Raw genomic sequence first — 21,696 nt, 5'->3', positions numbered from 1 at the left:
CTATATTGATTGTTTTAACTGTTATAACTGTTTAATTGCTGTTTTTATACGTTTATCTGTATTATTATGTAGGCATCGAATTGTGCCTTTTTTGTAAGCCACCCTGAGTCCCCCCTTGGGGGTTGAGAAGGGCGGGGTAGAAGTACACGAAATAAATAAATAAATAAATAATAGTACATTTTGTGATAGTTTTTCAATGATTATCTCATTGAGTCCCAACCAATTCAACATAGGTTGTTGTAGGTTTTGTCAGGCTATATGGCCATGTTCTAGAGGAATTCTCTCCTGACATTTCACCTGCATCTATGGCGAGCATCCTCAGAGGTAGTGAGGTCTGTTGGAACTAGGAAAAGGGGTTTATATATTTGTGGAATGACCAGGGTGGGACAAAGGACTCTTGTCTGCTGGAGCTAGGTGTGAATGTTTCAGCTGACCACCTTGATTAGCATTTGATAGCCCGGCAGTGCCTGGAGCAATCTTTTGTTGAGAGGTGATTAGATGTGCCTGATTGTTTCTTCTCTGTTGTTTTGCTGTTTTAATTTTAGAATTTTTTAATACTGGTAGCCAGATTTTGTTCATTTTCATGGCTTCCTCCTTTCTGTTGAAATTGTCCACATGCTTGTGGATCTCAATGGCTTCTCTGTGTAGTCTGACATGGTGGTTGTTGGAGTGGTCCAGCATTTCTGTGTTTTCAAATAATATGCTGTGTCCAGGTGGAACCATCAGGTGCTCTGCTATGGCTGACTCCTCTGGCTGAAGTAGTCTGCAGTGCCTTTCCTGTTCCTTGATTCGTGTTTGGGCAATGCTGCTGCGTTTGGTGGTCCCTATGTAGCATTTGATAGCCCTGCCAGGCTATCAGATGCTAATCAAGGTGGTCAGTTGAAACAGTCACACCTAGCTCCAGCAGACAAGAGTTCTTTGTCCCACCCTGGTCTTTCCACAGATATATAAACCCTTTTTCCTAGTTCCAACAGACCTCACAACCTCTGAGGATGCTTGCCATAGATGCAGGCGAAACGTCAGGAGAAAATGCCTCTAGAACATGGCCATATAGCCCGAAAAAACCTACAACAACCCAATTACAAGATAATATAGAAACAGTTGGTCAACAAAGCTTGAGATCGAAGCTGGTTTCTTGTTTTCGTACCCTATTCTTTCCATGCTATTTCTGATTTTGAGCTTTATAGGAAGCTGAGAGTTTTTTGGGAGTTCCCATGAGGCAGGGGAAGGGAAAGGTCAAGGTACCTGCAGGGAGGTCAGCATGCAGCTGGAGATGAGGATCAGGAGCCAGAAGTCCATGTGGAAGAAGTGGGCAATCTTGTAGGCCATGAAGCCAGGGAAGACCAGGAGGAAGAGGCACATGCTGACTCCGCGGAAGTGCTTCCAGAGGCTCCTGCAAGAGGGACAAGGAGAGCATCCATAAGGCCCCAGGGCATATGTTCCTAGTGTTGGTGGGTAATTTCAAAAAAGGGGGAAAGCATTTAAAATGTAAAGCAGCAGCAGTTTCAGCAGATCAGACGCTTCTTGAACCAGCAGTAGAGCAAATGATCTCCAGCAATTACAGGGGCAGTGTTGGGAGTTCAGCCTGTGATTGTGTTTCAGGATCAGGGTGCTTTGGATGTGATGCCAATGAATTTCAAGATGGCAATGGTTTGGTTATGATACTGATGCAGAGAAGGACCAGGAGACTCATGTGCAAGGTGTGGCCAGAATACCCTCATCAAAAAGCTGGAATGTTAAATATCCTCTGTGTGTCTGTCTATATATGTTGTGTGTCTATGGCATTGAATGTTTGCCATGTATATGTACATTGTAATCCGCCCTGAGTCCCCTGCGGGGCGAGAAGGGTGGAATATAAATACTGTAAATAAATAAATAAAGAATCTAATGTTTTATCTCTTGCATAATGTTGTTGTAATGTACTTCATATGTTGTCGGCATTGAATTGCTGCCGTTGTAAGCCGCCCTGAGTTCCCCTTCGGGGGTTGAGAAGGACGGGGAAGAAATGATAGAAATACATAAATAATGCCTCACTGGTAAGCCTCTATCCCCATGAAGAGGACAAAGGGCAAAACACAAAGGTCTCTCTCTGCAACATGGCTCCCAGTTCTCCCAGGCGCAAAGGCTCACCTGTTCCGTGAAGCCCCCAGCCCCAGCAGGACGGGGTCTGCGATTTCAATCATGGACTGCAAGGTGGATGTCACCACGATGAAGAGGATGATGCTGAGCAGGAAAGTCCTCTGGAGGAGCTGCAGGTCCAGGAGGCCGGTCTGGAGGGCCAGCAGCAGCAGCGTCACTCCCTCGGTCACACCTCTGCAAGGCAGGAAAGAGACGATGGAGGTCAACCACACCCTGAACAGGTTTATAGTCCTCAGTAAGGAAACAGATAGGCAGAGGAGTTAGCCGGCAGGGAAAGCCCTTCCCTCATTGTCCCCTTTGTCTGCCTCTCTCTAGTCTCTCCTCCTATTCGTGATTGTTAGACTGATACTCCTCTTCATTCAAAGGCTCCTTCTACACGGCCATATAAGACAGATTATTAAAGCAGGTGTTCCACATTATTCGCGTTGAACTGGGTTATATGACGCCCCTTCTAGGCTGCCATATTAAATCCAGGTTATCTGCTTTGAACTGGAATATATGGCAGTGTAGACTCATACAATCCGATTCAAAGCCAATAATGTGGATTATCTGTTTTCATAATCTGAATCCAGACAAGACAGAGGTCCTCCTGGTTAGTCGCAAGGCCAAACAGGGTATAGGGTCGCAACCTGAGCTAGACGGGGTTACACTCCCCTTGAAGGCTCAGGTTCACAGCTTGGGGGTCCTCCTGGACTAATCCTTGAGCCTGGAATCCAAGGTTGCAGTGGTGGCCAGGGGAGCATTCGCACAATAAAAACTTGTGCGCCAGTTGCGCCCGTACCTTGGGAAGTCAGCCTTGGCCAAGGTGGCCCACGCTCCCGTTACAGCTAGGATAGACTACTGCAATGCAGTCTACGTGGGGCTGCCTTTGAAGACTGCTCGGAAGCTTCAAATAGTCCAACGGTTAATAACTGGGGCGGCATACAAGGAGCACACCACTCCCATGTTACGCCAGCTCCACTGGCTGCCAGTTTGCTACCGGGCACAATTCAAAGTGCTGGCTTTGGCCTATAAAGCCCTAAATGGTCCCAGCCCAATTTACCTGTCCGAACGCATCTCCTCCTATGAACCATCGCAGAGATTAAGATCCTCGGGGAGGCCCTGCTTTCCGTCCTGCCATTGTCACAGGCACGATTGGTGGGGACGAGAGACAGGGCCTTCTCGGTGATTGCTCCCCGGCTCTGGAACTCCCTTTCCACAGCTGCATGGTATATGGTAGACTCCTGCAGAAGTGAGAGGATCCCTCTTGTCCTTTGCTGAATGTAGCATTTGTTGGATTTTCTTGGTGGGCCTGTAGATAGTTTGTATGTTGTGTTTCCTCATCTGCGAAGCCCACCTCCTCCAAGATGAACTGAACCACCTAAACTGGGCTCTACAGGCCAATGGATGCTCCACCTCAGACATCAGTAGAGCTGCAGGACTGAGGGGACTCACTTCTGCAGGAGTCTACCATATCCCATGCAGCTATGGACAAGTCTCCAGAGGGACCACCAAACGCAGCAGCATTGCCCAGACACGAATCAAGGAACATGGAAGGCACTGCAGACTACTTCAACCAGAGAAGTCAGCCATAGCAGAGCACCTGATGAACCAACCTGGACACAGGATATCATTTGAGAACACAGAAATGCTGGACCACTCTCACAACCACATGTCAGGCTACACAGAGAAGCCATTGAAATCCACAAGCATGTGGACAATTTCAACAGAAAGGAGGAAACCATTAAAATGAACAAAATCTGGCTACCCGTATTAAACAACTCTAAAATTACAACAGCAAAACAACAGAGGAAACAATCAGGGACATCTAATCACCTCTCAACAAAAGATTGCTCCAGGCACTGCCAAGCAATCAAATGCTAATGAAGGTGGTCAGTTGAAACATTCACACCTAGCTCCAGCAGACAAGAGTCCTTTGTCCCACCCTGGTCATTCCACAGATATATAAACCCCTTTTTCCTAGTTCCAACAGACCTCACTACCTCTGAGGATACTTGCCATAGATGCAGGCGAAACGTGAGGAGAAAATGCCTCTAGAACATGGCCATATAGCCCAAAAAAACCTACAACAACCCAGTGATTCCGGCCATGAAAGCTTTTGACAATACATTATTTATTATTATTTATTTTTTTGGGATTGCAACCCACTTAGGAGTGAATGGGACACCGCCGCTCCCACCTGTGCATCACGTTGCCGTTCTGAAAGGCGCCATATCCGGCCAAGTAGAACTTGCAGAGCTTGAGGAGACCCAGGGCCAGGTAGGAGATGGTGAAGGTCAGCCCGACGAGGGAGTAGGGGGTGCTGCAGCACTCGGCCACGCTGAGGAGGGAAGGAAACGTCTGTTTAAAACCAAATACAATCATCTCATACTTTTGTCTATCCTGCTCCCCCAATACACTCAAAGACAAAGAGGAATGGCTCCGGGGATCTCTTCCAACTGAATGACTATAAGGAATAACCAAATTGCTATCTGATAGGGAGAATATGGGAAGATTAAGGCGTCCAAAAGATCATTTTGGTGGCTCTTCTCTGGACACATTCCAGCTTGTCCGTATCTTCCTTGAATTGTTCTGCCCAGAACTGGACCGACAGTGATTCCAAGTGAGGTCTGACCAAAGCAGAACAGAGTGGGACTATGACTTCCCTTGATATCAACACTACACTCCTATCAATGCAACCCAGAATCACATTGGCCTTTTTCGCTGCTGCATTACACCGTTGGCTCATCAGGGTCACCTTGTGGTCCATTAAGTCTTCTAGATCCCTTTCAAAGCAGAATAGAGACAGACTATCATTACCCTCCATCTAGATCATTGGTTCTCAACCTGGCCTTCAAATCCCAGAAATCCAAATGTAAAGTATCTGGGATTCTTGGGAGTTGTAGGCCAAATGCAAGATACTCCACTTAGGAAAAACGAAATGCAAAGATACAGAATGGGTGACAATGCCTGGCTCGAGCGCAGTACGTGTGAAAACGATCTTAGAGTCCTCGCAGACAGCAAGTTAAACATGATCCAACAATGTGATGTGGCGGCAAAAAAAGCCAATGGGTTTGGCCTGCATCAAGAGGAGCCTAGTGTCTAGGTCCAGGGAAGTCATGCTCCCCATGCCTTGGTTAGACCACACCTGGAATATTGTGTCCAATTCTGGGCACCACAATTGAAGAGAGGTACTGACAAGTTGGAATGTGTCCAGAGGAGGGCGACTAAAATGATCAAGGGTCTGGAGAACAAGCCATATGAGGAGCGGCTTAAGGAGCTGGGCATGTTTAGCCTGAAGAAGAGAAGGCTGAGAGGAGATATGATAACCATGTATACATATGTGAGAGGAAGCCACAGGGAGGAGGAGGAGGGAGCAAGCTTGTTTACTGCTTCCCTGGAGACTAGGACACGGAACAATCGCTTCAAAGTACAAGAAAGGAGATTCCATCTGAACACGAGGAAGAACTTCCTGACTGTGAGAGCCGTTCAGCAGTGGAACTCTCTGCCCCGGAGTGTGGTGGAGGCTCCTTCTTTGGAAGCTTTTAAACAGAGGCTGGATGGCCATCTGTCAGGGGTGATTTGAATGCAATGTTCCTGCTTCTTGGAAGAATGGGGTTGGACCGGATGGCCCATGACTTCTGGATCGTTTTCAATGGACTATTGTCAGGCCAGGTGTCACCCATTCAATATCTCTGCTAACTTTTTTGCACTTCTTCCTACAAGGCGTAGTGCTGGAATACCCTTGTATTGGCCTCCAAGTTTAAAATTCTAGGACTCAAGGGCAGGGGAAGGAGCTGCCTACTGCCCTCAACCCACTGCTTGGACTCTACCCTTTCTGCTGCTTTTCTACCTGCTGAGGAGGACGAAGATCAGCCCCTGGTGCGACAGAAGGCTGCCGGAAGAAGAGGAGGCCAAGGCGTAGATCTGCAGGGTGAACAAGGCCAGCCAGAAGACCAGGAACAAAAGCGGGACGGCCAGCTGCTTCCAGAGCGACATGCCCAGCGTGACCAGATTGTATACTTCCAGCGCCTGGAACACAGAGAACATAGCACACAGAGAACATGAGCATTAAGCAAGCTATACATGCACCGAGAGGTATTTAGGGCCTAAATACCATCAAGGCACCAGATCACACCTGATCTTAGAAACTAAGCAGGGTCAACCCTGGTTAGTATTTGGGTGGGAGACCACCAACCAATATCGTGTGCTGTAGGCTCTATTTCAGAGGAAGGAACTAGCAAAGTCACCTCTATGGATCCCTTGCCTAAGGAATATCCTATCTGAACATGAGGAAGAACTTCCTGACTGTGAGAGCCGTTCAGCAGTGGAACTCTCTGCCCCGGAGTGTGGTGGAGGCTCCTTCTTTGGAAGCTTTTAAACAGGGGCTGGATGGCCATCTGTCAGGGGTGATTTGAATGCAATATTCCTGCTTCTTGGCAGGGGGTTGGACTGGATGGCCCATGAGGTCTCTTCCAACTCTTTGAGTCTATGATTCTATGATTAATGGGATTATTGTAGGTTGACAGGAGATTATGCTGTTGTCTTGCTACATATAGAGTCTTTTAATGAATGTAAATGCATTTGTGTCACTCCAGACCAGGAAAAGCCCTCTGACTTTAAACACCACACAGTTGAGTAGAAATGCAATCCGTTTATTGAACAGTAAAAGTAAAAAAGCACTGTAAAGGAATAGGTAAATCCAATTAGGCAGGAAGATAAACTGGAACAAAATAGACTAGGGAATTAGTGCATCAAAGTTCATGAAAAACAATGGCAGAAACTTCTAAAATAAAATCCAAAAACTAGGAAACATGAAACCAAGGCAATTGAATACAAAACCATAAAATCCAAGATCAAAATCATGAAACAATGACACTTAAAACATGAATCTTTTCCAAGCAAAGCTTCCAAGAAACAGGGACGAGATCTTTACTTGATTCCAAACAATGTTTCATCTGACTACAGACCCTGTACTTAGGACTTTTATCTCCCCGTTAAGCTATGTCCCAAGCTCTCAGAAATTGGTTTCTCTTTAGCTTTGACTCTCTTATCTTTCTTTCTCTGAGCCTGGCAGAATGCCTGAGCCACTGTTCGGCTCTTCTGTTTTGACTAATCACATCCTGTCTATCTATTTGCTCATTAATTTCTGCAGCTGGGCCATGTACCGAGCTGTTCTCAAGCTCCAAATCATGGGAATTCTCTGGTAGCAATTCAAGGACTAGGAAATTAGTCCATCAAAGTTCATGAAAAACAATGGCAGAAACAAAAGCAGAAACTTCTATAGTAAAATCCAAAAACTGGAAACATGAATCCAAGGCACTTAACACATGAATCTTTCCAAAGCAAGGCTTCCAAGGAACAAGAACGAGGTCTTGTCTTGATTCCAAATGATGCTTCATCTGACTACAGATCCTGTACTTGGGACTTTTATCTCCTCATTAAACTATGTCCCAAGCAGCCAAAAATGGGTTTCGTTTTAGCCTTGAATCCCTTATCATTCTTTCTTTGAGCCTGGCAGAACGTCTGAGAGACTGATCTGCTATTCTATTCTGATTAATAACATCCTGTCTATCTATTTACTCATTAATTTCTGCAGCTGGGCCAGGTGCCAAGCTATTCTCAGGCTCTAAACCATGGGAATTCTCTGGTAGCAATTTAGGGAATACACCATCATCCCCACACCCTTCAGGAACATTCTCATGAGAAAATACACTTTGAACGGGTATCTCCTGGTCATTCTCTGCATCAATATCATTGGAAACACCATTACCTTCATGAACCTCATTGTTATCATTCGCCACATCCAAAGTACCCTGATCCTGATTGGTTCTCAACCTTCCTAATGCCGCGACCCCTTAATACAGTTCCTCATGTTGTGGTGACCACAATCATAACCCTAATATGATGAAATGATCTGCAGGATTTATTTTCATTCACTGGAGCAAATTTGGCACAAATACCCGGTATGCCCAAATTTGAATACTGATAGGGTTGGCAGAAGGATTGATTTTGTCACTTGGGAGTTGTAGTTGCTGGAATTTATAGTTAACCTGTAAACAAAGAGCATTCTAAACCCCACCAACAATGGAATTGAACCAAAGTTGGCACACAGAACTCCCATGACCAACAGAAAATCGTGGAAGGGTTTGGTGGGCATTGACCTTGAGTTTGGGAGTTGAAGTTCGCCTACATTCAGAGAGCATTGTGGGCTCATACAGTGATGGATCTAGACCAAACTTGGCACAGATACTCAATATGCCCAAATTTGAACACAGATGGAGTTTGGGGGAAATAGACCGTGACATTTGGGAGTTGTAGTTACTGGGATTTATAGTTCACCTACAATCAAAAAGCATTCTGAATCCCATGAATGACACAATTGGGGCAAACTTCTCACACAGAACCCCCATGACCAACAGAAAATACTTAAGGCCATCCAGTCCAACTCCCTTCACCAGGCCAAGAAAACATAATCAAAGCCCTCCTGACAGAGAGCCAACCAGCCATAGATATAGATAGATAGATATGATTCACACACACAGATATAGTATCATAGATTTGAAAGGGGCCCCTAAAGAAGGACAATTATGTGTGCATGTTCCAAAGTAGGCAAACTAGACAATCTCCACATCAGCACTGACAAAGAAACAGCAAGGAATTTCAACAGAAAGGAGGAAACCATGAAGATGAACAAAATCTGGCTACCAGTATTAAAAAACTCTAAAATTAAAACAGCAAAGGGAAAACAATCAGAGACATCTAATCACCTCTCAACAAAAGATTGCTCCAGGCACTGCCAGGCTATCAAATGCTAATCAAGGTGGTCAGTTGAAACATTCACACCCAGCTCCAGCAGACAAGAGTTCTTTGTCCCACCCTGGTCATTCCACAGATGTATAAACCCCTTTTCCTAGTTCCAACAGATCTCACTACCTCTGAGGATGCTTGCCATAGATGCAGGCAAAACATCAGGAGAGAATGCCTCTAGAACATGGCCATATAGCCTGAAAAAACCTACAATAACCCAGTGATTCCGGCCATGAAAGCCCTCGACAATACAGCAAGGAATACTGTTTACTCACAAAGCATAAAGAAATTACATATATAAGAAACCAACACTTTCTCATTAATTTATTTTCCAGATCACCAGACTGGGCCACAGCAACGTGTGGCAGGGGATGGCTAGCGTTGAATAAAACCAGGGGGGAAATACTGCAAGAGGAAAAATGAAAACTCCAAACGATGCCTCACCTGAGTGATTTCCCTGCAGGCAGCAGCCACCAACTGGAACGGCACCGACAAGCCGGACGCGAGAACGTAGAGAACCTCGGTGGCCGTCAGAATGGCTGCAAAGGTGTTGACGGTGGGCAGGACTTGTAGCGGGAGGCAGCAGAGGCGGGCGGCCAGGGGGAGCATGGGGGCAGCAAAGAGCCAGACCTGCTTCGTCCTCAGCAGGAAGGCGCAGAGGGTGGCCACGATGACCTGGCCTAGAAGGGAGACAGCGGTCAAGAAGGGCCTCAGAGGCACAGGGGACTTATTTATTTATTTATTTACAGTATTTATATTCCACCCTTCTCACCCCGCAGGGGACTCAGGGCGGATTACAGTGTACACATATATGGCAAACATTCAATGCCAATTTTGACATACAACGTATACAGACATAGACAGAGGCTATTTAACTTTTTCTGGCCACCAGGGGAGCTGTCGCTTTCATCGTCCATCTGTGACACTGATGAAGTACTTCCGCATTCCCCGCATGCTTTTGCATTTGCTGGAGTCTTTTTTATAGTCTCATAAATTAGTTAATTTAGCCTCCCCACACAAGGTGGTACCTAATTTTCCTACTTGACAGATGCAACTGTCTTCCAGGTTGCAAAGGTCGACAACAGGCTACACAATTGGTTGGAAACCCACTCCAACCCGGGCTGGCTTCGAACTCATGACCTTTAAGTCATGTCCAACTATGGGGGATGGTGCTCATCTCCATTTTTGAGCCATAGAGTCGGCATTATCCGAAGACACCTCCAAGGTCATGTGGCCACTGGAGCACATCACCTTCCCGCCGGAGCGGTACCTACTGATCTACTCACATTTGCATGCTTTCTAACTGCTAGGTTGGCAGAAGCTGGGCCTAACAGCGGAAGCTCACCCCGCTCCCTGATTCAAACTGCCAACCTTTCGGTCAGCAAGTTTAGCAGCTCAGCAATTTACACAAGGAGCCACTGGGGGGGGGGGGGGGCATATTTATATTAGGACCCCATATTTGGCAGCTATTGGAGTTCAGGACCCCTTCTCTCAAGTAGGAGGACTGCTCTATCATCTATCTATCTATCTATCTATCTATCTATCTATCTATCCATCCATCCATCCATCCATCCAGTGTGTGTGTGTGTGTGTGTGTGTGTGTGTGTGTGTAATTTACCACTATATGTCAATTCTGCAGTTGTGTTTGGTATAAGTTTTCTCATATATACATGTGTGTGTTTATCTATGTAATTTATCTATGTCAGGGGTCTTCAAACTTTTTAAACAGAGGGCCAGGTCACAGTCCCTCTAACTATTGGAGGGCCAGATTATAATTTGAAAAAAACACGAATGAATTCCTATGCACACTGCGCATATCTTATTTGTAGTGCAAAAAACACTTAAAAGCAAAACAATAATTAAAACGAAGAACAATTTTAATAAATATAAGCTTATTAGTATTTCAATGAGAAGTGTGGGCCTGCTTTTGGCTGATGTGATAGGATTGCTGTTGTTGTTGTGTGCTTTCAAGTTGTTTCAGACTTAGGTTGACCCTGAGCGAGGGCCGGGTAAATGACCTTGGAGGGCTGTATCCAGCCCCCGGGCCTTAGTTTGAGGACACCTGATCTATGTAATGTAGTAATTTATTTTATTTTCATGTTAATATGCGTGGTATTCTGCCTCAATCCATCAGGAGAGGTGGCTAATAAATAAAATCTATTATTATTATTATTATTATTATTATTATTATTATTATTATTATTTTGGTTGGTTTATACCACAAAGGCTCCTTTGTAGCTTGGCGAATCTGGACCAAACTTGGCACACAGATACTTCAGTATCCAACTTAAAATAATTCAGTGGTGTAAATTAAAAAAACCCCACTCCTTTTGAATCCAGAGCTGAGTAAAATAAAAATAACAAATTGGATTGGCTGTGGCAAGGTGAAGTGGCCCTTTGTCAAATGGGAGTGAAGTGGATTGGCTGTGTTGTAGGTTTTTTCGGGCTATATAGCCATGTTCTAGAGGCATTCTCTGCTGACGTTTCGCCTTTTTCCTAGTTCCAACAGACCTCACTACCTCTGAGGATGCTTGCTACAGATGCAGGCGAAACATCAGGAGAGAATGCCTCTAGACCATGGCCATATAGCCTGAAAAAACATACAACAACACAGTGATTCCGGCCATGAAAGCCTTCGACAATACATGGATTGGCTGTGGCTAGGTGAAGAGAAAGAAAGGAATCAGAAGGAAGAGAGGGAGAGAGAAAGAAAGAAAACAACAGAAAGAAGGAAGAGAAATGGGGAAAAGGGCAAGGGGAGGAAGAGAAGGAAGGAAGGAAGGAAGGAAGGTATGAGGGAAAGCAAGGAAGAAGGAAAGAAAGTAAGAGGGAGGTGTATGAGAAAAATGGAGGAAGGAAAGAAAGAAAGGGAGCCTGCTCACCGTTGCCATGAAGACATTGAGAGGTAGGCCTTCTCAGAGCTGGAGAAAGGAGAAAGCAGGCAGACAGTGGTCCCTCTGACACGCAGGCAATGCCGGGTATATATGCTGGTGTGTGCCTGTGTGTGTATCTATACAAAATCTGGGGGATCCAGTGTGAAGATATGTGTCCTACCTCTGAACTGCAGTCTGCTTGGTTCCGTATAAACTCATTTTTCCTTCCTTACAAAGCAATGACTTTTACATCATCCGCCTCCTTGCCCATGGGCAACTGAGACATGGGAAGCCAAGGCACAGCAGACATTAATGCATGTCATCGTCCCAATTGCCCTGCCCCTTCCTCACTAGTGAGTGCGGTCGCGAAGCGTCCCAGCGCGACTGGATCCTGGTAGACGGCGCCGTAGAATTCGTGTTCCATCTCGTGACGGATGTAGTCCCTGGGAACGGAGACAAGGAAAATGTTTTCCAGGAGAAGACCCAAAAGCGACAGATGTGAGAACAGGAGTCCATACTGCAGGGCTGGAAATTAGGCATCCTTCCAGGTGTTGCTGAAATACAATTCCCAGCATTCCTCGCTAAAGGCGAAGCTGTCTAGGTCTATTGGGAACTGTAGTCCAGAAATACCTGGAGGACTGAATGATTCATAGCTATCCAAATGAAAAAAGTAGTATGGATACTGTAGCATTAATAGCACCATGTAACATGATTTTTGTTCCTGGGTAATAAATGACATTTTGTAATTGGTTCTATCATGATGACCATATTACTTATTTTTTATTTATGATATTTATATGCCGCCCTTCTCACCCCGAAGGGGACTCAGAGCAGCTTAGAAGTTATATGTGTGTGCAATATATTATGTTATTAGCATAGCACAATATTAGTATTACTATATTACTACATCTCCAGCTCATCCCCTGTTTGGGTATCAGCCAGCACGTCAACGACTTAAATCTAGACATAGTTTTCTAAGATCTACAGAGACACTTCCTGGAACACCTCAGCAAGTGAGAGTCCAAAAGTGGCAGGCTCAAACCCAGAACCTCAACCAATGGCTGATACCAAACGAGAGACTCCCCCCTGGGCACACAGAGGACTGGGCGACTTGGAAGGCGCTGAACAGACTGCGCTCTGGCACCACGAGATGCAGAGCCAACCTCAAGAAATGGGGCCACAAAGTGGAGTCCACGACATGCGAATGTGGAGAGGAGCAAACCACTGACCACCTGCTGCAATGTACCCTGAGCCCTGCCACATGCACCATGGAGGACCTTCTTGCGGCAACACCAGAGGCACTCCAAGTGGCCAGATACTGGTCAAAGGACATTTAATCGACTACCAAACTCACAAATTTTGTATTTTGTCTGTTTGTTTGCTTTGTTCTGTTAGAAAAGTAATATAATTGACTGGCTGCCCTGACACGAAATAAATAAAAAAAGTATTACTATATTGTAATATGCCACTATTCTATAATATTATTAGTAATATTACACGTAATATGAAATATAAAATTATTATATTGTGTTATTATTATATTGTATTACATTATAATATTATGAATATTATATGAGTATACAATATATTATAATATTAGCACAGCATAATATTAGTGTTACATATTACTATATTGTACTATGCCACTATATTGTAATATTAGTAATGTTACATGTAATATGAAATATAAAATTATTATATTGTATTACTATTATATTGTATTACATTATAATATTATGAATATTATATGAGTATACAATATATTATATTAGCACAGCATAATATTAGTATTATATATTACTATATTGTACTATGCCACTTTACTGTAATATTATTAGTAAAATTACATGAAATATGAAATATAAAATTATTATATTGTATTATTATTATATAGTATAACATTATAATATTATGAATATTATGAATATTATATGAGTATACAATATATTGTATTAGCACAGCACAATATTAGTATTATATATTACTATATTGTACTATGCCACTTTACTGTAATATTATTAGTAAAATTACATGAAATATGAAATATACAATTATTATATTGTATTATTATTAGTAGTATTATTATATTGAATTATTACTATTAGTATTATTATATTGTATTATTATTAGTACTATATTATATTACATTGTAATATTATGAATATTATATGTGTATACAATATATTATAATATTAGCACAGCACAATATTAGTATTATATATTACGATATTGTTGCTGGGGAGAGGGGCTCCCAACTGATGACCCAGGAGACATGGTGGAACTCTGTCTTCCTGGCTCCCCTCCTTCACTCTGAAATTATTACTAATTTCATCTAACGAGCATTTGAATTTTGGGTTAGGTAATTTAGCCATAAAAGGGTGAGCATTAGATTTGAGTAAATAGGGTAAATCACCCTGGTCTCATTTTGTTAAATTCTTAACATTTTATAATAATAATAATAATAATAATAATAATAATAATAATAACAACTTTATTTATACCCCGCTACCATCTCCCCAAGGGACTCGGTGCGGCTGACATGAGGCTGAGCCCACAATACAACAATACAAGCAATAACAACAACAGTAAAACAATTAAATAAAACTCAAAACAAAAAGGCAATATACAATGACATTAATACAACACACAATTAAAATCTATGGCTGGGCCAAATGTAATTAAAGTTAAAAAAATAATGCTAGGCATGGATAAGGTGGGAGAGATGGGGCGTTGGTGATTTTAGAATCATAGAAATGGAAGAGACCTCAAGGGTCATCCAATCCAACTCCCTTTGAACATGCATGAAGACACCATCAAAGCGCTCCTGACAGATAGCCATCCAGACTCACAGAATCATAAAATCATAGAGTTGGAAGAGACCACATGGCTCATCTAGTACAACCTCCTGTCAAGCAGGAAAAGCACAAAATAACCCTGATAGATGGCCATCCAGCCTCTGTTTAAAAGCTTCCAAGGAAAGAACTTTCAGCACTGCTTAAAAACCTCCAGAGAAGGAGACTCCACCATGCTCAGGGCCACTCGCTCTTTTTCTAATGCAAAGACCAGTCGCATATGCTCTGAGATCCTTCCATATTGGGATGCCCATTCTGCGAGCGTCCAGTTTTCCAAGGGAAGTGTCCGGCCCCTTACCAGGCAGTCTGGTGACCCACGTAAAGCAGGAGGACGGTCAGGAGGTAGAGGTACATCTTCACAAGGGACCGGACGGGAAGCAGCAGGACCACCACACAAATCACGTGGCCTAAAGGTGGAGGAAAAAGAAAGAGGAAGCACATTGACACCAGTCTTTTTCACTGACTAGAGAAGCCAGGTTAGATTCATATGACCATATTCCAGTAGCATTCTCTCCTGATGTTTCACCTACACCTGTGGCTGGCAACTTCAGAGGTTCTGTCGGCAGAGAAACAAGTAGAGTACATATATGCCTGTGGAATGTCCAGGGTGGGAGAAAGAACCCTTGTCTGTTTGAAGCAAGTATGCATATTGCAATTAGCAAGCTTGAGTAGCCATGAAGCTTCAATGTCAATCAGTGAGGGTATCTGCATAGAAGTAGCCTGGCTTCTGTCGTTGGGGGACATCCTCTGTTTGGGAAGTGTTATTGTGGGTTGCAGTGAGTTTTCCAGGACTGTAGCGCAGCTGGTTGAGTGTCAGCTGCATTAAGATCACTACTGACCAAAAGGTCATGAATTCAAAGCCAGCCAGGGTCAAAGTGAGCTTCCAGCCAATTTGTGTAGCTTGTCGACCTTTGCAACCCGAAAGACAGTTGCATCTGTCAAGTAGGAACTTTAGGTACCACCTATGTGTGAGGAGGCTAATTTAACAAATTTACGAGGCCATAAAAAATCTCCAGCAAAAGCATGAGGGGAATGCGGAAAGTACTTCATCGGTGTCGCAGATGGACGGTGAAGCGACAGCTCCCCTGGTGGCCAGAAAATTGGAATGTTAAATAGCCTCTGACTGTCTTGTCTATATGTGTTGTTTCTAGGGCATTGAATATTTGCCATGTATATGTATATTGTAATCCGCCCTGAGCTTTGACTGACCGTCTGCGCAGGGTTCCATATTTGGCACTTTAACAATACAACCGTTCAATGTTAAGGCTTCCTGCCAAAATGGAACTGTAGAGGGGAGTCTACTGAACAAGCCAATATCTACCACATACTAGTACTGCCATCTGTTGAGGAGTTACGAAGGTGGAGGCATTACTTTTCATTCAACCCTCGTATTATTACTCCAGCCCTCCACCCTCTTCCTAATGCTGATGCTGCCAGAAGAGACAGCCTTCCATCCAGAGAGGATGAGAAGGGCGGAATATAAATACTGTAAATAAATAAATGTTCCAGAAGCATTCTCTCCTGACGTTTCGCCCACATCTATGGCAGGCATCTTCAGAGGTTGAGGGGTCTGTTGGGTTTATATATCTGTGGAATGTCCAGGGTGGGAGAAAGAACTCTTGTCTGAGGCATGTGTGAATGTTGCAACTGGCCACCATGATTAGCATTTAATGACCTTGCAGCTTGCAAGCCTGGCTGGTTGCTGCCTGGGGGAATCCTTTGTTGGGATTCTTGCCTGAAATTTTTAGTGTTGCTCTTTATTATTATTTAAATGCATTTACAGGTCTGTATCAGCCTCAAATATTTCTGGAACATCTGGCTTGAACATAGTTCAGAATCTGGGAGTTGTAGTTCTGCCAGGCCTTTAAACTATCTCTGAACAGGAGAGATGCTACCTCACCCAACTACAAGTCCAGTAGATCAGGCATGGGCCAACTTTGGCCCTCCAGGTGTTTTGGACTCCAACTCTCACAATTCCTAACAGCCTTCCATCCAGAGAGGATGAGAAGGGCGGAATATAAATACTGTAAATAAATAAATGTTCCAGAAGCATTCTCTCCTGACATTTCGCCCACATCTATGGCAGGCATCTTCAGAGGTTGAGGGGCTGTTAGGAATTGTGAGAGTTGGAGTCCAAAACACCTGGAGGGCCAAAGTTGGCCCATGCCGGGTACACTGACCATATAACACAGATCCAAGCTTACCTGCGTAGTAGATATTCCACAGGTGATTCCTCTGTAGGTAAAGCTGATGGGCGTTGGGCCGCAGCCCCTCAGAAAAGGCCTGGACATCCCAGCGGTAGAGCAGGTCCAGCAGGACGATGCTGGGCACCCGCAGGACCACGTTGGCTAGCTTCTCCAGCTGGGAGGCCATGGTCGAGACCCAAAACAGCAACAACCGGTTTCCCTTTTCTCTGACTTCCCCCAGGAAAGCACAGCGGGGGGTCTCCCTCCCCCTCAAGGGACCCCGCTTTTGGAAAGGGTTCTGGCCTTAAACCAGGAGAGTGGCAAATATTTGGGGGGCAGGAGAAGCACCAGAAAAGAAAACGAAAGGATTAAGGGGAAGACGTAAACAGTGGGTGCTTCAAAGGGTATGTAAACAAATCAGAATGGAGATTGCAAAATGGGGAGGTGGGAGAAGTCTGGGGTCAAGGCTTCCTAGAGGTCAAGGAATCAAATTGAGTGCTTTATAGGGTTTGGAAATGGAAATAAGGGGGTTCAAATTCACCAAAAATTTGGTCAAAATTTGGGGGTAGTCTGCATTCAAAGCTTTCTGGGGGGGAGGTGTGTGTCAAGGAATCCAATCAGATGCTTTATAGGGTTCGAAAAGGAAATAAGGAGGTTCAGTTATCAAAATGTTTTTTTTCCTTCAAAATTTGGGGGGATTCTGTATCCAAAGCTTTCTGGGGTGTCTGTGTGTGTGTCAAGGAATCCAATCAGATGCTTTATAAGGTTTCGAAAAGGAAATAAGAGGGTTCAACGTTATCAAAATTGGTTTTTTTTTCAAAATTTGAGGGGATTTTGCATTTAAAGCTTTCGGGGGGGGGGGGGGGGTCAAGGAATTCAATCAGATGCTTTATAGAGTTTCGAAAAGTAAATAAGGGGGTTCAAATTTATCAAAAATGTGGTTTTTTTCAAAATTTGGGGGGAGTCTGCATTCAAAGCTTTCTGGGAGGGTCAAGGAATTCAATCAGATGCTTTATAGGGTTTCGAAAAGGAAATAAGGGGGTTCCAATTTATCAAAATGGGGGGTATCAAAATTTGGGGGGGAGTCTGCATAAAAAGTTATGGAGAAATCAAATATTGGGGGAAGTGGGGGACTCAGCAGACCTAAAGAAAAAGTAGGTTCAGAGGTTAGAGGTCAATATATCATTCAGGGAAGTAAACTTAAGAAGTTTTCTTTTTTCTTGCAAAGAAGGGGAGACTTTGGGGTGAAAATAAGCAGCACAAAAGAAAGCAAAAGGTAAAGGTGTAAAGAGAGGGCGCTTCAAAGGGTCTGTAAATGAATCAGAATGGGGATTTCAAAATTGGATTTCACAATTTGGGGTAAAAGACAAGAGTCAAGGCTTTCTAAGGGCCAGAGAATCCAACTGAATGCTTTATAGGGTTTGGAAATGGAAATAAGAAGGTTCAAATGTACCAAAATTGGGTTTTTTCAATTCAAAAGCAGGGTTCAGAGGTTGGAGGTCAATATATCATTCAGGAAACGAAACTTGGGAAGTTTTTATTTCCTGCAAAAAATGTGATAAGAGGTGCCGGATTCGCTTGCAGGCAATCTTTTGCATATATTATAATTATAGGCAGGCTGCCTCTTATCCTGACTAAAATTATTGCTATTCAACCTAGACACAGAAATGAATTCTTTGATGAATTTGCAGAAGTCTTGAAGCAGAAAAACATTCTATTGCTTGTCTTTCAAAGTTACAGAATGAACCGCAGACAGACAAATCATTGACTACCTTGGAAGGTAACGGACCTGTGGAGCCAGTACTTGGAATATCCTAAAAATTTATCAAATGAGCCGCCAAGTTGGTTTCAATCTCCTTGGTTATATACAGAATGTGATACATGTATGGTCGAATTGCACCGTTACTAATATAAGCCGTCCTGAGAAGAGACGGGGTACCAATTCCAGTAAAAAATAATAACAAACAATAAATCCACTAATTCGTGATGATTATTTCTTTCAAGAAGAGAAAGGGCAGGCTTTCTTTGACTCTCAGGAAGTTATTATTATTATTTTAAGTACTCACGTGCAAGAGCTGTTGCAGAACATACAGAATCTAAATGAGAAAAAAAAATGCTGAAAGAAGAATTATTTAAACTTATTCAGGGATCGCTGTGGAGCAGGAAGTGTGACATGCCGGTTTTGGGTGGGGCGGATAATTCTCAGAAGGCTAATCCATTACAGTCCGTGCAAGAGTCGCAACCTTGCCACTTAGAAAAAGTCTGGTCACTGCTTATAAACACGAAGAGGAGAAATGAACAGACGACTAGGCTTGATATAAATCTGGGGTGAAAATAAGCAACAGAAAGGAAAGCAAAAGAAGAAAGAAAAAAAAGGGGGGGGGGGCTTAGGAAAAGATAACAACAATAAGATATGCAGTGGGGGGGGGCTTTAAAGGGTCTGGAAATGGAACTGAAATCGACTAAGAATGGGGTTGTTTCAAAATTTAAGCAGTGTTTATATTCAAAAGGGGGCGGGTTAGAAAAAGATATAATAACAACAATAAGATATGCAGTGGGGGGGGGGCTGTAAAGGGTCTGGAAATGGAAAATAACAACAATAAGATATGCAGGGAGCCTTTAAAGGTTCTGGAAATGAAACTGAAATCTACTCAGAATGGGGTTGTTTCCAAATTTAAGCAGTGTTTGTATTCAAAAGGGTGGGGGGTTAGAAAAAGATATAACAACAACAAGATATGCAGGGGGGGGCTTTAAAGGGTCTGGAAATGGAACTGGAATCTACTAAGAATGGGGTTGTTTCCAAATTTAAGCAGTGTTTGTATTCAAGGAGGGGGGGTTTAGAAAAAATATAACAAGATATGCAATGGGGGGGGGGGCTTTAAAGGGTCTGGAAATGGAACTGAAATTGACTAAGAATGGGGTTGTTTCCAAATTTAAGCAGTGTTTGTATTCAAAAGGGGGGGGTTAGAAAAAGATATAACGACAAGCAATGCAAGGGGGGGCTTTAAAGGGTCTGTAAATGGAAAATAACAACAATAAGATGTGCAGGGGGGCTTTAAAGGGTCTGGAAATGGAACTGAAATCAACTGAGAATGGGGTTGTTTCCAAATTTAAGCAGAGTTTATATTCAAAAGGGGGGGGTAGAAAAAGATATAATAACAACAATAAGATATGCGTTGGGGGGGGGGGGGGTTTAAAGGGTCTGGAAATGGAACTGAAATCTACTAAGAATGGGATTGTTTCCAAATTTAAGCAGAGTTTGCATTCAAAGGTTATGAAGGAATCACATTTTGGGGGGTGGGCAGACCTAGAAGAAAGGGGGGGTGGTCAATATATATTAGGAAGACTATAGATTGGGAAAGGAGGGAGTTAAAGGGGAAGATAAGTCCTAAAATAGAAAGGAAAAAGAGGTTTAAACAATAAAATAATTGGGAGGGGAGTATTTAAGGAAATTTAAAGGGGGGGGGCTTGAAAATCTAGGGAAAGGAAGGCATCACTGCTTGAACCCTCTTTCCAAAGGGAAACCTCAGAGTTTGGAAGCTTTTCCCTTCTTAGAGGGGGGCCCAGGCCTCAAATAAGGGTGTCTCCCTACAAAAGAGGGCCCTCCCCCTCCCCCTGGGGCCCCTTCCCCTCCTGCTGCCCCCTCCCTAGCGCCCCACTTCCACTCCCACTCCCTCCCTCCCTCCTCTTCCCCCACTTCACACAGCAGCATCCCCCACCAGTGAAGTCTCGGCGGCCATCTTGGGTGAGGGCTCTCCCAGAGCCACGTGGCGTCAAAGCGAAGGAGGGAGACTGCGCAGGCGCACGAAGGAAGGGAAAAGGAGACCAAAGAAGGGAGCGAGGCCCGCGGCGCCATTTTTACTATGGGCGGAAGAATCTAGGCTGCTTTTAAAGAGAAAGGAGCAACATAACCAACCTCCACTGTTTTGTGAACCCTTGCTGGCTGTTGTACACTAATGTGCATGTTATGTTTAGATTTATGTTATTATAGAATTTTTTTCTGACTACGTGTAGCTTAATTTATTTTTATTTATTTATTTATTTATTTTGTTAAAACTGTTTATTTTGATTATGGTAAAAGGTAAAGGTAAAGGTGACATTAAGTCCAGTTGTGTCCGACTGGGGTGTGGTGCTCATCTCCATTTCAAAGCCAAAGAGCCAGCGTTGTCCGTAGACACCTCCAAGGTCATGTGGCCGGCATGACTGCATGGAGCGCCGTTACCTTGCCACCGGAGCAGTACCTATTCCCCCTCGATGGACTGTCACCTTGTCGTGGTGAGGGGGCTTGCGCGTTCCGATGAACCTGTAGGCACAACAACTGGAGTCGTGCACTCCCAGGAGTGGCCGCGGGGGAGGTTCCAGACCAAGCACAGTCCGAAGACCCAAAGACCTCAACGGCGGAGCAGGCGGAGGATAACATGGCACATGTTACAACGGCTGCGAAGGCGGAAGAAGGCTGCAACAGACTGAGAAGCCACGGTCATTGTGTTAAACTACATCACCAGTGGAACCTCACTCTGTGAAGTCTGTGTGTTGATCAGTTGTGCACTGACCTCCACACATTAAAAAAACCCACGCACAGGCGTCTTCCAAGAAAAAAAAAACAAACCAACCAAAGCCCCATGGCGATCAGCGAGTGGCGACGGGGGCAGGACTGTGAAATCTGGAAGTCCCTAGTCACAGACTGGCACATGGGCGGTGGGTACGGACTCAGTCGTTCTACCTCAAGGTCCGAGGCAGTTGAGTAGTTCGGCAGCTGTATCCGCGACTGAGCAGCCCTTTTGAGGACCCACTCTGCTCACCCCACATGGGGAGGGGGCTAGAAAAGGTGCCCTAAACATAGTCTGCCTCACTTAT

The 21,696-nt window shown here is 44.0% G+C and overlaps 1 protein-coding gene across 2 annotated transcripts in view; it reads right to left on the bottom strand.

Annotated features, from left to right (window-relative positions):
- LOC132777121 (RING finger protein 145-like) overlaps nucleotides 1–20,617 on the bottom strand; it is a 29,201-nt gene extending 8,584 nt beyond the window's left edge. The window contains exons 1-9 of one of the 2 annotated variants that reach the window (XM_067468486.1): nucleotides 20,559–20,617; nucleotides 16,858–19,162; nucleotides 14,952–15,060; nucleotides 12,153–12,244; nucleotides 9,373–9,608; nucleotides 5,972–6,150; nucleotides 4,319–4,459; nucleotides 2,131–2,313; nucleotides 1,246–1,393 (exon numbers count right to left, since the gene is read on the bottom strand). In XM_067468486.1, coding sequence (XP_067324587.1) covers nucleotides 1,246–1,393; nucleotides 2,131–2,313; nucleotides 4,319–4,459; nucleotides 5,972–6,150; nucleotides 9,373–9,608; nucleotides 12,153–12,244; nucleotides 14,952–15,060; nucleotides 16,858–17,026 — 1,257 coding nt within the window. In that variant the 5' untranslated portion in view covers nucleotides 17,027–19,162; nucleotides 20,559–20,617. Of the gene's footprint in view, nucleotides 1–1,245; nucleotides 1,394–2,130; nucleotides 2,314–4,318; nucleotides 4,460–5,971; nucleotides 6,151–9,372; nucleotides 9,609–12,152; nucleotides 12,245–14,951; nucleotides 15,061–16,857; nucleotides 20,458–20,558 lie in introns of those variants that run through there. The other variant, XM_060779469.2, reaches the window with a different exon arrangement.
- Between the last annotated feature and the right edge of the window lie 1,079 nt (nucleotides 20,618–21,696).

Source organism: Anolis sagrei, chromosome 5 (assembly GCF_037176765.1).
Source record: "Anolis sagrei isolate rAnoSag1 chromosome 5, rAnoSag1.mat, whole genome shotgun sequence".
Taxonomy (NCBI): Eukaryota; Metazoa; Chordata; class Lepidosauria; order Squamata; family Dactyloidae; genus Anolis; species Anolis sagrei.
Note: the sequence above shows the minus strand (reverse complement) of the source record. Positions and strands in the feature narration are given on the sequence as shown.